The sequence below is a fragment of the Echinops telfairi genome, unplaced genomic scaffold, assembly GCF_000313985.2.
Source record: "Echinops telfairi isolate 266 unplaced genomic scaffold, ASM31398v2 ScPeMD7_7424;HRSCAF=8462, whole genome shotgun sequence".
Classification (NCBI taxonomy): Eukaryota; Metazoa; Chordata; class Mammalia; order Afrosoricida; family Tenrecidae; genus Echinops; species Echinops telfairi.
In genome coordinates, this window is record NW_022111324.1 from 62371663 (window position 1) to 62385681 (window position 14019).

Consider the following 14019-nt stretch of genomic DNA (forward strand, 5'->3'; position numbering starts at 1 on the left):
TTTTTTTTTTTTTTTGCCTCCCCCCAAAAGCATTTTTGAATGCTGCATGCCTCATGCTTCCCAGCGCCTCGCGGGAGGGACGCGGCTATAGAGCAGGAGGTGAGACCCCCGGCACCCCTCCCCCTGCTGCCTCCGAGCCGACCGGCGCTCGCAGCCCCCGACGGTCCCTGGAGGGGGGCAGACCCTGCGCTCGAACCTCCGGGCGCGTTCAGCCTCCGTCGCTCGGCTGAGGTGTGCGGTGGAAAATCGGGGATGGGGAGCCGCGCGATTTCCTAATCGTCGCCTGGCCGCTTCCTAGCTTTGCTGCTCGCCCTGGGTGGTGTTTTGGGTTTGGGTTTTGGCATCGGCCTTGGGTGTGTGTTTGGAACACCTGGAGGGAGTTTCCCCCGGAGGAGGCAGGCCAGCCCTTGGGAGTAACGGACGCTTGGTGACCCCATCACACTTGTTGCCCCGTTGTGTGGTGGGACAGGCAGTGGTGCTGAAAAACGCCTTCAGGATCCGGTCGCCAGGCGCGGCCAGGAGCAAAGGAGACTCGTACCTGGGTGAGGACTGGAGCCCAGGGGTCAGATGAGCCCGCGGTGCGCTGGCGCTGGAGGAGGGTGGTGGGCAGTAGTGGAGCCCAGTGTGGTGGAAGGGACGGATCTCGAGCCTTGTGCCAAGGAAATTGTCTCACTGCGCCTCCGCCTCCGAAGAGGTGGCAGGGCATGGAAACCCGGGGATTGCTCTTATTAGCTCCAGAGGGAAAGGCTCGGTCTGTTTGTTTTCTTTGTAATATTGCTATTTCACCAGATTTTGTGCCCATTCTGCCTGCCAAATCAGCATTATATGTATTTCAGCTAATTAAAAAAATAACGAGATCTTGAAAGAATTAAATTCCATCAGAAAATGTAAGATTTGTGTATATGCATCTATCTATCTATCTATCTATCTATCTATCTATCTATCTATCTATCTATCTATCTATCTATCTATCTACCTACCTACCATCTGTCTCTATCATCTATCTATCTACCTATCCTTACCCCCCAAAACATAAGATAATACTTTGGGATTAGGAATGAGGCATCAAGATATCCAGTCTCGGGGTTTCCCACTCTACAGACTAGAAACCACTGAAGGAAAAAATCCGAAATATGAGAACCCAGAGAAATGGAGAGGGAGGAGAGACCTTTCTCCAGAGAGAGAATGTGCAGCGTCTACGTGATTTTTCTGCTCATGCCATTCCAATAGTGGTTCGATTTTAGATTATAATGGAAAGTTTTCACTTTGATTCATTCAGCAGGTTGGGTTTGGGGTGGAGGGGAGGCTGTAGATAAAAATGATCTTTAGATATCACTAGCATTCCTATGACAAAAAATGTAAAAAGAAATGTAAACCCTAGCATTCAAAATACATGCAGAGGCACCTTTGGAGTGCAGTTACTGTATTAATAGTCCGTTTTAAAGCTGTGCCCGTCCACACGCTTGTGGCTGTTCTCCGAGAGATGAGTGGGTATCAGGAGGGAACTGTGCACACCTGTGCGTCCTAGGTTGACCCACAGGAAACGGTGGGCCTGAGCAGCACTTCTGCAGAACCTCCACTGGCGATCTCCGACTTCATCTCCTCTGAGTCAGAACCTTCCTTTGCTTTGCTGGTTGAGGAGCGAGCCCTCTGTCACCTGCTATCATTTAGGAACTCAGTTATTCTACACCTCAAGCAATTTCAGGATATGTGCCATCCTGGTGTCGCAGTAGTGAATGGCTCAGCTGCCAATCAATTGACAGTTCGAACCCACAAACCTCTCTCTGTGCTTTCTGAGAGAAAGATGTGGCAGTTGACTTCCATAAAGATTTACAGTCTTGGAAATCCTGAGGGCAGTTCTATATATTTTATAGGGTTGATATGAATTGGGACCACTTCAACAGCCCCCAAGTGGGCTTGGTTGTGAGGTTAGGATAACCCAACCAACCTCACTGCCATTGAGTTGATGCTGACTCATGATACTTGGGTGCAGTCCCATGGGAGATTGCTTACATTACCTAATGGTGTCTTTTACACCAGTACTCCTTTTAGAAAACCTCTGTTGTATACTGCAGTAATTTTAACTATATATATAGCAGCCTCTAAATTGATTATACTTGATTGAGCTGATGGTTTCTGACTGCCTGTTTTTATGGTCACTCTGTTAACCCTTTCAAGTCAATATTGCCATTACAATCAAATGCTCTATATTTGGTAGCTTATTTTATCCTTATCAAGAGTGAGTTTAGCATCTCTTTTGTTTCATAGAAAATCCATTAATGATATTTTTGGAGAGCTGAAATGAATAATAATAAATGGATATGGCGCCACCTCAGAGTACATGGAAATTTGTAAGATAACATATAAATCCACCTGTAATGGAGCAATTTGTTGTGCTTAGAGTATGTAAGGTCTAAGGTATGAGCTAAGGTTTAACAGTGAATTTTCTTGGTAATTGTTCATTGTCAAAGTGCAAAGACCTGTCATTTTTGGATTATACTTAGGGTTGTGTCACAATAGGTAGTAATAACTTATTTTTAAAACATATCAGAGATTGACTAATGAAATTAAGCGAAGGCTTAATCATGATCCCACAGTGAAAGATAGGCAAAAATATGTGATTGGGCCATTGAATGCTATGCTTATCATCATGCTTTGCCAGAAAATGACCAGCGATGACCTTTATGCAACAATATTTGTACCACCAACGCATGTACAATTCTCTTATGAATTTTAAAACAAACAGAAAACATATTAGTTGCTTGTGGTGTGAACTGTAAATTTCTTGAGACCATGACAAACCATAAGTATTCTTCATGAGGATTCAAATATCTAGTTTAGTACCATTAACCTTTAGGGGTTCAGTAAGAATTTGTTGACTAGTTTTGTGGACAGACTAAGAATGATCCCTTTCTTTCTTTCTTTCTTTCTTTCTTTCTTTCTTTCTTTCTTTCTTTCTTTCTTTCTTTCTTTCTTTTCAGGAATTAATCAGGAAACCTCATGTTTTTTGAAGTTTCTTGGTCTGCCTCCTGTTTTCTCCTTCCCCTTGGAAGCCCCAATAGCAGCAGAGTGAAGACCCCGCCCCCTTTCATTTATTCCATATCTATGGGGCCTGGCTGAGATTCAGAATGAGCTGGGTTAGGCTCTCGAGCTTCATTCAAGAGAGCCAGTGGCGCTAAGACCCTCTTTTCTGACCTTCAACCAATGCCTCTCAAATTTCTCCCAACCTAACCTTCCTTCTCTTTTGTTGTCAGTGGCGGCACCTGACTTGCTGGATCCTAAATCTGCCACTCAGAACTCCAAACCACGGCTCTCGTTTTCCACGAAACCCACAGTGCTTGCTTCCCGAGTGGAGAGTGACACGACCATTAATGTTATGAAATGGAAGACAGTCTCCACGATTTTCCTGGTGGTGGTCCTCTATCTCATCATTGGAGCCACCGTGTTCAAAGCATTGGAGCAGCCTCAGGAGATTTCACAGAGGACCGCCATTGTGATCCAGAAGCAAACGTTCATATCCGAACACTCTTGTGTCAACTCAACTGAGCTGGACGAGCTCATCCAGGTAATGGCATATGTGGCGTTTCAGTCACTCCCTCTAGCGAGTGAGATTAGGAGCAGGCAAAAGGTAGCCAACGCAGTTCTCATGTGCTGGTGGGAGGCTGATTCTACTTCTCCATACAGGTAGTTCCTCCTCTCATTGCTATGTCTTTTTTCGGCTTTTCTTCCTCCTTCCTGACTTTTGCCATCTTTTGTTGTTGTTGTTGTTCTTTCTCCTCTTTGCTGCTGCACTTCTCATCTTCTGTTTTTGCCTGTCTGTTTTAAAATAGCCAGTGGCATCTGTGGATGTGGTGTTACCTTGCTGTATGCTCTCCTGGGTAGAAGACTTGTGGTCCACAGAGAAACATTGCTGTAGCTAATGGGAGGAGAACAAGAGACAGGAAAGTGGTTCAATCTGGTAGCTGGCCAGCATATAATGGAAAAGATAAGCTTGCCACGAGGACTCCTTATAATTAGCAAATTGTGGCTCACTTGCTTAATCTAGCAAAGCAGAGGGTAGGTCTCAACTTGTGGATCGCAACCCCTTTGGGGGTTGAACGACCCTTTCACAGGGGTCACCTGATTCATAACAGTAGCAAAATTACAGTTATGAAGTAGTAACGAAAATAATTTTATGATTGGGGCTCCCCACAACATGAGGAACTGTATTAAAGGGTTGCGGCATTAGGAAGGTTAGAACCATTGTAGCGAAGGAATAACTCCTGTAAATGCCTTTTTTTGATATCTAGCATAAAGAGCTTATTTTTTTGGTCCTCTAACCTCCAACTAAAAGCAAGTTACAACTACACAGAAAAATAAGAGTTTTTGAATAAAAAGAATTCTGTTTTCATTTATGATAGCAGAACAGGAAACCTGAAAAAACAAAACAAAACAAAACAAAAACACCACTGTTTCCAAAGCTGATCATGAGATGATTTAAAGTTTCCTTTAGGCTCCTTGGGAGGCTATATTTTTGCTATATAGATTGTATGAAGACTACGTGTAGATTGCATGAAGCTACTCCTTGGTCAAACCAAGAATTTTAGTCAAGGAGATTGCCCAGGATTTTATTACAAGGAAAGATTTATTTGGATGCTTAACCCATTTCACCCACATTTTCCTATAGGCACTCTTTTTCTTAACTAAGCCAAATTAGACTGAAAAATATCTCTTAGTCATCTTCTGATCATATTTATCCTCGTTTTATGTTTGTTTTTATATCATTTGGATGAGTTGGAATCCTAGATTGAAGGAAGAACTTATTAGTTTGACCCAATTTCTTATACTGATAGCATAACTTTTATTTTTATTACGATTGATCTCCAAATTTCATGTTTTCCCTTTCTAGTCTTCCTGTGTATAGAATGCACAGAAAGGTTCACATCCAATAGTTAATATTGGAAGCTGTGAGTACCAGGGCTCTATGAATCCCATTTAATTCTTGCCTCATTCAGACATCTCTGCATCTTAACCACTTGACTTAAAAAATTGAAAGAACTTTGAATACTTACTTATTTTCTATCACTTTTAGATGATCTTGTTTTTTTTTTGGGGGGGCATGTTGACAGTGAAATAGTCAACTTATATCATTCCAAATACTTCGCCCTTTGTTCATACAGAAGATCACCTTTACGCTTCCTTATGGACACATAATCCTAAGAAATACTAAATATTTCCAAAGAATCCCGACTTTCCTTGGGTTTTCTTGAATGTGTTCCCCGTGAAATCAGCATAAAAAACAAAACAAAAAGCAAACAAACAACAACAAAAAAACCCCTCTCTACCGTCAAGTGTCTTCTGACTCATAGTGACCTTACAATGCAAAATAGAACCACCCCTGTAGGTTGCTGAGTCTATACGTCTTTACAGGGGTAGAAAGCCTCTTCCTTCTCCTGCAGAGTGACTGTTGGTTTCAAACTGCTGACTAATGGTTAATAGACCAATGATTAACCCACTAAGCCACTAGGACCTCTCAGAAGTCATATAGTGTAGAGTGAATGGGCAAATTTTGGGATCAGATAGGTGTTCCAACTTTCAGCAAGTTTCTAGTACTTACCAGTAGAATCATCTTGAACAAGTAATTTACCTAAGACTTAGATGTTGTATCTGGAATGATGAAAGACTGCTCCCCAAATGGGGCTATTAAGTGCTTGACTACTAACTGAAAAGTTGAAGGTTTGAACTTATCCAAAAGCACTTTGAAGAGCGGCCTTGGTGATGTGCTTCCAAAGATTATAGCCTTGAAAAGTCCATTAAAAGCACAGTGCTACTATGTAATACATGGGATAACCATGAGTTGTAATCAACTAGACAGTAGTTGGCTTGAGTTTTGTTTTGGGGGTTGTTGTGGAGTAGAGAGATATTACATATAATGCACTTATATGCCAGAAAGTATTAGGTTTCCCCTCCCTCCCTTAGCTCTTTATTAGGGTGGGGTCTCTGAGGTAAGTAATAGTATTCTTATAATCTAGAATGAGGTAGGTGGTCTTGGGCAGGAAAAACAAACAGATGGACAAAAAGCCAAAAAAGGTTGGGCTATCAGGATAATGTTGGAAGAAACCACGTGAGGATTATGGAGATTGTGCAGTCGACCAGATGTATTCAGATCTCTGAAAATAACGTGGAGGCCATGGCAGGTGGGAGGAGCCTGGAGGGAATACTGATCATGTTGTTACACTGCTTTTGGAATGCACATAACAGTCCTCAAATGTGACCTATTTCCCCCACCGACCCACCCCACCTCTGCTCCCGCCTGGCCTGGTCCACACGGGAAATCACTTTAGCTTTATTAATATTCAGTGCTGATTGAGTATTTCTACTTCCTAAAGAATCTTTTTGCGCTTGTGCAGTATTTTTCAGTGCAGAGTTTGCCTTTTATTTATTGTCATAGTTCTCATGCTCAGAACACTACAGTTTGACTAATGAGTTTTCTCTCCTTGATTTTTTTAACTGATAAAAGACTTCAAGGATCAAGATCAGTATAAAAATAGATAGGAAGGAAAATGAGCCAGTAATCATTCATTAGAATTACATTTCATTCATATGAGTCCCATAAAGTTCCTATTTTTTTCTCCATCTAGATTTTCCCATTTACTCTCTTTTTAGGCAGTGAATTTGTACACTAGGTAGTGATACCACAGAATTAAGGGTATAGAAACAAAAGACACAGAAAGTCCCAAAGATATACTCTAGAATATATGAGGGGGTACCCCCAAATAACTGGAATTTTCCCCCCAAAACTATGTATTTAAGTTTCTTTTCTTTCCTTCTTTCTTTCTTTTTTAACAAATGGAGACCACTTAAAAGTACTTTCCATTCCTCTTAATATATTTGTCAAATCTGCGATTCCATTCTTGGAAATATTTTTCAAGCTCATCTGTTTGGTTGGCTCTATCTAGCACCTCCCTCGTTTTTTTCTTCACCTCTTCTATGTCATCAAATTGCTGTCCTTTCATGTCCTTCTTTATTTGCAGGGGAGAAAAAGTCACACAGAGTACTAGATCAGGCGAGTAAGGTGCATGGGGCAAGAGAAGCATACTGAATTTTACCCCAAACTGGTGTACTGAGATGGCTGCGTGAGCAGGTGCATTAGTGTAGTGGCAAAACCAATCCCCCATCTGCCACAAACCAAGCCTTTTTTTTTGTCACATAGTATTATGCCATCTTTTCAAAACCTCTAAATAGAAAGCTTGATTAATTGTCTGACCTGGTGGAATGAACTCTAACTGCACTACGAGTCTACATTTTCATCTGTTTGGGAAGTTGACAGATATCCAGAATGAGGTTTGTCATCAATTAATAATTAACCTTTTTTTGAAAACAGAAAACCCCTCATACACTTGAGTTTTTTCCATAGCGTTATCCTTGTAAGCTGTGTTCAACATCACAAGAGTTTCTGCGGTATTTTTCTCAAGCAGGAAACAAAATTTCATAGCCACACACTGTCCTCTTAAATTGGCCATCACAAAAAACAAGGTTCAAGTGAAACTACTTTTATAAAAAATTTCACTGTTGTCAGAGAGAACCTTTCCAGATGATGCCACTGGGTGCACTAACTTAGAGTGAGTTGTTTGATGCTCACCTAGTGGGAAAAATGTGTACTATGAAAGCTCTGCCCTGCCCAGGGTGATTCCATTTTTTTTAGGGGGCACCCCCTCATATAACATTGTGAGAATGAGAATTCAGAGCCTCAACGTGATGTTCTGGCAGTATTCCCAGGAATCTCTGCTCTTTCAGGGTTTAGCTACTATAGACTACATACAATCCCTGTCTTGGTAGAAAAGGAATTCTAGATTCCTTTTTTGGAGAATGAGGAAGGAGAATGTGGGTAGTCAGACCATAAAGCCCAATGGCATGTGCAGTTAATGTGATGTAACCACAGGCCCTGATATATTAACCATACCTTTGGATTACCTATTGCAACTATATTCCATGCCACGGTTGTGTCACAGGGTGGAGAAGGAATGAGGAGAAAGGTAGAAAATGGAGCATTTGGAAATAGAAGAGTAACTACTTCTTCCATTATAGAGTCATGGCATGTGTGTAAGTTGGAAGGGTTGTTTTTAATACCAGCTTCTCAAGAGCTTGAGGAGGACGAAGAGTTTTCAAGACAGATATTGTAGATGGGTGGGGTTGTTATGATTTTCACTCCCATTATACTTAGTGCAGTGTGATATCATATGTAAAAGAGATGTAAACACTTTTAGGTTTTAAGAGTCATGGATACTCTTAGCATTTAGTGAAGGTGTCATGGTGCAATGTGTAGATGCTCAGCTACTAACTGAAAAGGCGGTGGTTCAAATCTGCCAGGCACTCTGCAGGATAAAGGCCTGGCTATCTGCTCCCATAAAGATTGCAGCCCAGGAAGCCCAAGGGTAGTTCTTTCTCTGTCCTACACGGTCTTTATGAGCTGGAATCAACTTAATGGTACTTAACTTAGGAGCAACAAGCTTTATTGAGTGCTTACTCTATGTGAGGAATTTTCTAAAACTCTGCATATATTATCTCATCTGATTATCTGTAAACAACCCTATGAGGGAAGGAGATCTGTTATTTGAACTCACAGTTTATGCTCTTAGTCCGTATATCCACTACCTGTAAATATGAACAGAAAGCATTTTCTGTAAAGTTCCTTGTTAATCTGCGCATTCTGACCCAAACCCACTACTGGTGCAATGGGCTACCATTGAGTCAGTTTGAACTCATAGCTAACCTATCAGATGAAGTAGAAACCACTCCATGAGTTTTCTGAGGCTATATATATTTATGGAAGCAGTAGTAGGTTCAAGCAACCACCCTTTTGATACTTAATCCATTGTTCCACCAGAGATCCTTTTTTTAATGCATTGGGGTGTAATAAATATTAAATCATATTCTCCTGTTCATCATGACAGTTGTAACATATATTTCTCTCCAACATGCATTTAACTAAGATTTTAATCTTCTTTCTGGAAACTGGGATTATGTCACTGTTTTGTGTTACATCAGTAGTAAGTGGCAGAGAAGTATAGTACAGTTAGGTACACCTGGCTTTTTTTTTTTTTGGCAGGTGCATTTCTGAGCTTACAGAATCAATTTTGGGATTAAAAAAAATAAAGCAAAATATATGATACATATATATAATTAAAATACCTTTCTGACATTTGACATTTGTTTTCTAAATGAAGCCCTTGCAATGTAGCTAGGGAAGACATTCTTTTTGTTGCTGGGGCGAAGATAATCACACTAGTCTGTACAAAGTCACTCCGTGACTTTGGCAATTGATTCATGACATTTTCTTGTTGAGGACACTATTTTCTGTTTTTTGCTGTTTGTTGTTTTCCTTTTGATTTTTTTTGATGCATTCAGTGGAATCTATTGAGCAGCTCCAGTTGTAGACTTCTATGCCTGAGTCCTTGGTGATGCAGACAGTTAAGATGCTCGACTGCTAAACAAAATGTTGGAGATTTGAGGCTCTCCCGAGGAGCCCTGATGGCACAGTAGTTATGTGTTGGGCTGCTAACCCCAAGTTCAGCAGCTAGAAACCACTAGTATCAAGATGAGACTTTATACTCCTATAAAGAGTTACAGTCTCAGAAACCCACAGGGGCAGGTCTACCTTGTCCTCTGGGGTCGCTGTGAGTCAGAATTGATTCAATGGTAGTGAGTGAGAGGTGCCTCAAAAGGAACTGCCTGGTGATTTACTTCCAAAAAGTAGCTACTGAAAACTGTGTCGGCTTGAATTCTGCTCTGACAGCATGGGGTCGCTGTGAGGCATTAGAGCTGACTGGATGGCAGCTGCTGGTTGTGGTGTGGGACTCTGTATGGAGCTACATCAAAGGGTGGGCAAATCATAGCCTATCCCAGATGATTACAGTAAAATGGAGAACATTTTGGTATATATAGTTATTAAAAAATAATAAAGAAAGAAACAAAAGCCAAACTCACTGCCATTGAGCCAATAGTACAGTTAAAACCATCAAACCGAACCCATGTCATTGGGTTGATTGCTATTATAGTGGTCATATCTAGGGTTTCTGAGACTGTAAATCCTCGTTGTTGTTGTTAGGTGTCATGGCGTTGGCTGGGACCCATAGTAAACCTGTGCACAACAGAACAAAACACTACACAGGGCCCTGTCCTTCTTAGAATTTTTTCTATACCTGAGCCCATTAATGCAGCCACTGTGTCAATCCATCTCATTGAGGGTCTTCCTCATTTTTGCCACCCTTCCACTTTACCAAATATGATGTCCTTCTCCAGGATCTGGTCTTTCCTGGCAATATGTCGAAAGTATGTAAGACAAAGTCTTGCAATCCTTGCTTCTAAGGAGCACGCTGATCTTACTTTTTCCTACACAGATCAGATTGTCCTTTTAACAGTGCATGATACTGTCAATAATCTTCTCCAGAACTGCATTCAAATGCATCAATTCTTCAACAGTCTTCCTTATTCGGTGTACAATTTTGACATGCATTTGATGCAATGGAGAATACCAAGCCTTGAGTTATGTGCATCTTAGTACTTGAAGTAATATACTTGCTCTTCAATACTCTAAAGAGGTCTTGTGCAGCAGTGACCTAATGCAATAGGGCTTGATCTCTTACTGCTGTTTCCATGAGCATTGATTGTGGGTCCAAAAAAGACAAAATCTTGACTTCACCCTTTTCTCCGTTTATCATGATGTGACCTATTGATCCAGTTGTGAGGATTTTGGTCTTCCTTACATTGAGTTGCAATCCATATTGAAAGCCACAATCCTTGATCTTTATCAGCAAATGCTTCAATTTCTCCTATTGTCAGCAATCAATATGTGTCATTTGCATGCTACAGATTGTTAATTAAGCCTTCCTTCAATCCTAATGCTGCACTCTTCTTCATAGAATCCAGCTTCTCTGATGATTTGCTCGGCATGTAAATGGAGCAAGTATGGTGGAAAGATACGACCCTGATGCACAGCTTTCCTTATTGCAAACCATGCAGTATTCCCTTGTTCTGTTCCCCAAACTGCCTCTTGATTCATGTACAAGTTCTGCAGGACATTTTCTGCTCAGCTTCTTGACTTCATCCTTTCTTCCATTTGCTTTAGCTACTCTGAAATAAAGAGCACATTTCAGAGTCTCATCTGACATCCACTTTGATCTTTTCTTTTCCCCTGTCTTTTTACACCTTTTGCTTTCTTCATGAATGATGGTCTTGATGTTCTCCCAAAGTGCATCAAGTCTCCTGTCATGAGTGTTCAATGTGTCAAATCTCTTCTTGAGGCATTCTTGACATTCAGTTGGGATAGACTCAAGGCCATATCTTGACTCTTGTGGATTTGTTTTAATTTTCTTCAGCTTTATCCTGAATTTATATAGGAGCAATTAGTGGTCTGTGCAACAGTAGGTGTCTGGTCTGTTTTTAACAGCCGATAGTGAGTTTCTCCATCCTAGCTTCCCACAGATGTCAATTTGATTTCTGTGTACTCCATCTGGGGAGTCCATGTGAATAGTTGCCTTTTGCGTTGTTGAAAAGATATTTGCTTTGACCAAGACATTGGTCTTGAAAAATTCTATCATACAATCTCCAGCTTGATTTCTGTTGTCAAATCTATATTTTCCAACTACTGATCCTTCCTCTGTTTCCAATATTAATATATCTTGATTATATGTTTGATAAATTTCAGGCTGTTCCTTCCCCTTTGTTTCCAACTTTTGCATTCTAATCACCACTAACTATCAATGCATCTTAGTTACATATTGGATCAAATTCTGACTGAAGTCGTTGGTAGAATTCTTCCATTTCTTCATCACTAGCTTTTGTGGCTGATCCATAAAGTTAAATTATAGATGTATCGATTGGATGTTTTTAGAAGCACATAGATACGATCTGATCACAGATAGCATTATACTTCATGATGGATTTAGCAAGATGCTTTCTGACAGTGAATGCCAGGCTCTTCTTCTTGACTGTTGTATTCCCATTATAGCAAATCACATAACTTTCTGATTCAAAATGGCCCACACTAATTCCTTTCAGCTCACTAATGCCTAGGATATCTATCTTCATGTGCTCAATTTCATTTTTGACCACTTCCAATTTTTCTAAATTCATATTTCCCATATTCCAAGATCCAATCATGAGAAGATTTTTTTACAGCTATTCTCTTTACCTTGAGTCATGCCTGATCAGCCAATGAAGATCCAGAAGTCTCCACTCCCAGAGGCTCCACTCCACATGACCTGACTCATCACCATAGTCGACTCCCCTCCACGAAATCAGCTCCTTTTCAGTCATCTGTTGAGTGTCCTCAGGCCTGAGGGGCCCATCCTGTGGCAGTATCTCTGACAATGTTCTGCTGCCCTGCTTAGGCTCTCAGTATTTGACAGTGCTCTGAAGCTCTGCATAAGGTTTCCAGGGGCTTCTTCCTCAGAAGTGGGAGCCAAGTCCTTCTTCTTTAGGGGAGCATGTGTCCTCCTTCTCCTCCTTCAGAAAGGCTGGTGGGTTTGCATGGCCAACCTGGAGTTTGCAGTTCAATGCTTACCTGCCAGCTCTGCTAGGGCTCTTATAGTTGAAATAAAGGGACTTAAAGATTAGGATAAGGAAGAAATTAATCACGTAATGTAAGGAGGGAATACACAAAATAAGACTTGGCAGATAAATGGAATTTACTGCCGAATCATATTGTCTGGTGGTCGTGGGACGATACGTGGGTGGTTACGGGGTCATCAGCCATCCCAGGCAGGCCTGGCTTCGTGTGCTCCAGAAGGAATGGACTGGGTGTGCAGGGTTAGAGGTTGAGCAGGTTTGAAAAGGTGGATCATGATCCATTGTTACACAACTGAGAAGCTGGCCTTTAGCCTAAGCCTATCTTCTTCCACCTGTAGTGGGTGTTTCTTTGAGGGCATTTGGTGATGTATCAGGGATCAATGATACCTGGAGTTATAGGACAAAAAGATAAACATATCTTTTAAAAATATCAGTAATAGTAGATAGTGCCCCCCCCACACACATGATTTTCTATTGGCAATCATTCACTTATTAATGATTATCCATTCACAAATAGTTATCAAGTGCTTCCTATGTGTCACTCTTCTAGGCAAGAGATAATGGGGAGAACATTGGTGGTGGTGATTCACTTCAGATAGGATGACGAAAGAAGTTCACTGCTCAGGTGTATGTCTGATAAAGGGAGGGGGAAACTACCCAAGTGTTTGGGGAGTAACAATTAGGCAGCAAGTTCTTTCTACCTCACTTGTAGAAAACAGCAAGGCTGCTTCAGGGGAGTAGAATGAGGTGTTGTCAGGCAGGTAAGGGAACCAGCTCATGCAGGGTCTTGTAAGTCATAGGAAAGTGTTAGGTTTTTTGTCATATCAGTTTGTTGAGAGTAGACTTCAGGAGGCCGCAGACAGAAATAGCACGTCCAGCAGGCTATAGAGATAACCCATGAGATGGGAGTGGCTTGAGCCGGGCTGGTGGCACAGGTGTTGTGCAGTAGGACCAGATTCTGGATACATTTTGGAAGGATAGCCAATGGGATTTGCTGATGGACAAGATGTGCACTCTAAGGGAGTGAGTGCTCAAGGAGACAACTAAGGTCTTTGTCCTAAAGAACTAAAATAATTGTTTCCAATTTCTAAGGTGGGGAGAATATTGGAGGGGTGGCTTTGGAATAAAATGCCAGGATCCTAGTTGCAAATATCACAGGAATAGCATCAGACTCTGTACTAAGGAAGATTCACAGGACTCAATATGACATTGCTTACAAATATATAATTGATTCCAAGAAAATGATACCGTGTAGCAGTAACATTCGTGAGGGCAGGCCTGTGTCCCAGTTGTCCACCCTCTTGGTATAAGTTATTACTAGGACACATTCCTATCTAGAATCAAGAACTACTTCCAGGGATCCTAACATGGAGTTTGGGGGGAGTTTTTTATACCCTGCTAGTTAAATATGCATGTTCTTGCTAGGCAAGCAGACACCATGACACAGCCTCACAAGACCAACTACAAGTC

At 41.3% G+C, this 14019-nt stretch overlaps 1 protein-coding gene across 2 annotated transcripts in view; it reads left to right on the forward strand.

Moving 5' to 3' along the window:
• KCNK2 (potassium two pore domain channel subfamily K member 2) overlaps positions 1–14019 on the forward strand; it is a 247703-nt gene that overhangs the window by 100806 nt on the left and 132878 nt on the right. For both annotated transcript variants that reach the window (XM_004699895.4, XM_045298085.1), the window contains exon 2: positions 3255–3565. In XM_004699895.4, coding sequence (XP_004699952.1) covers positions 3255–3565 — 311 coding nt within the window. The remainder of the gene's footprint in view (positions 1–3254; positions 3566–14019) is intronic.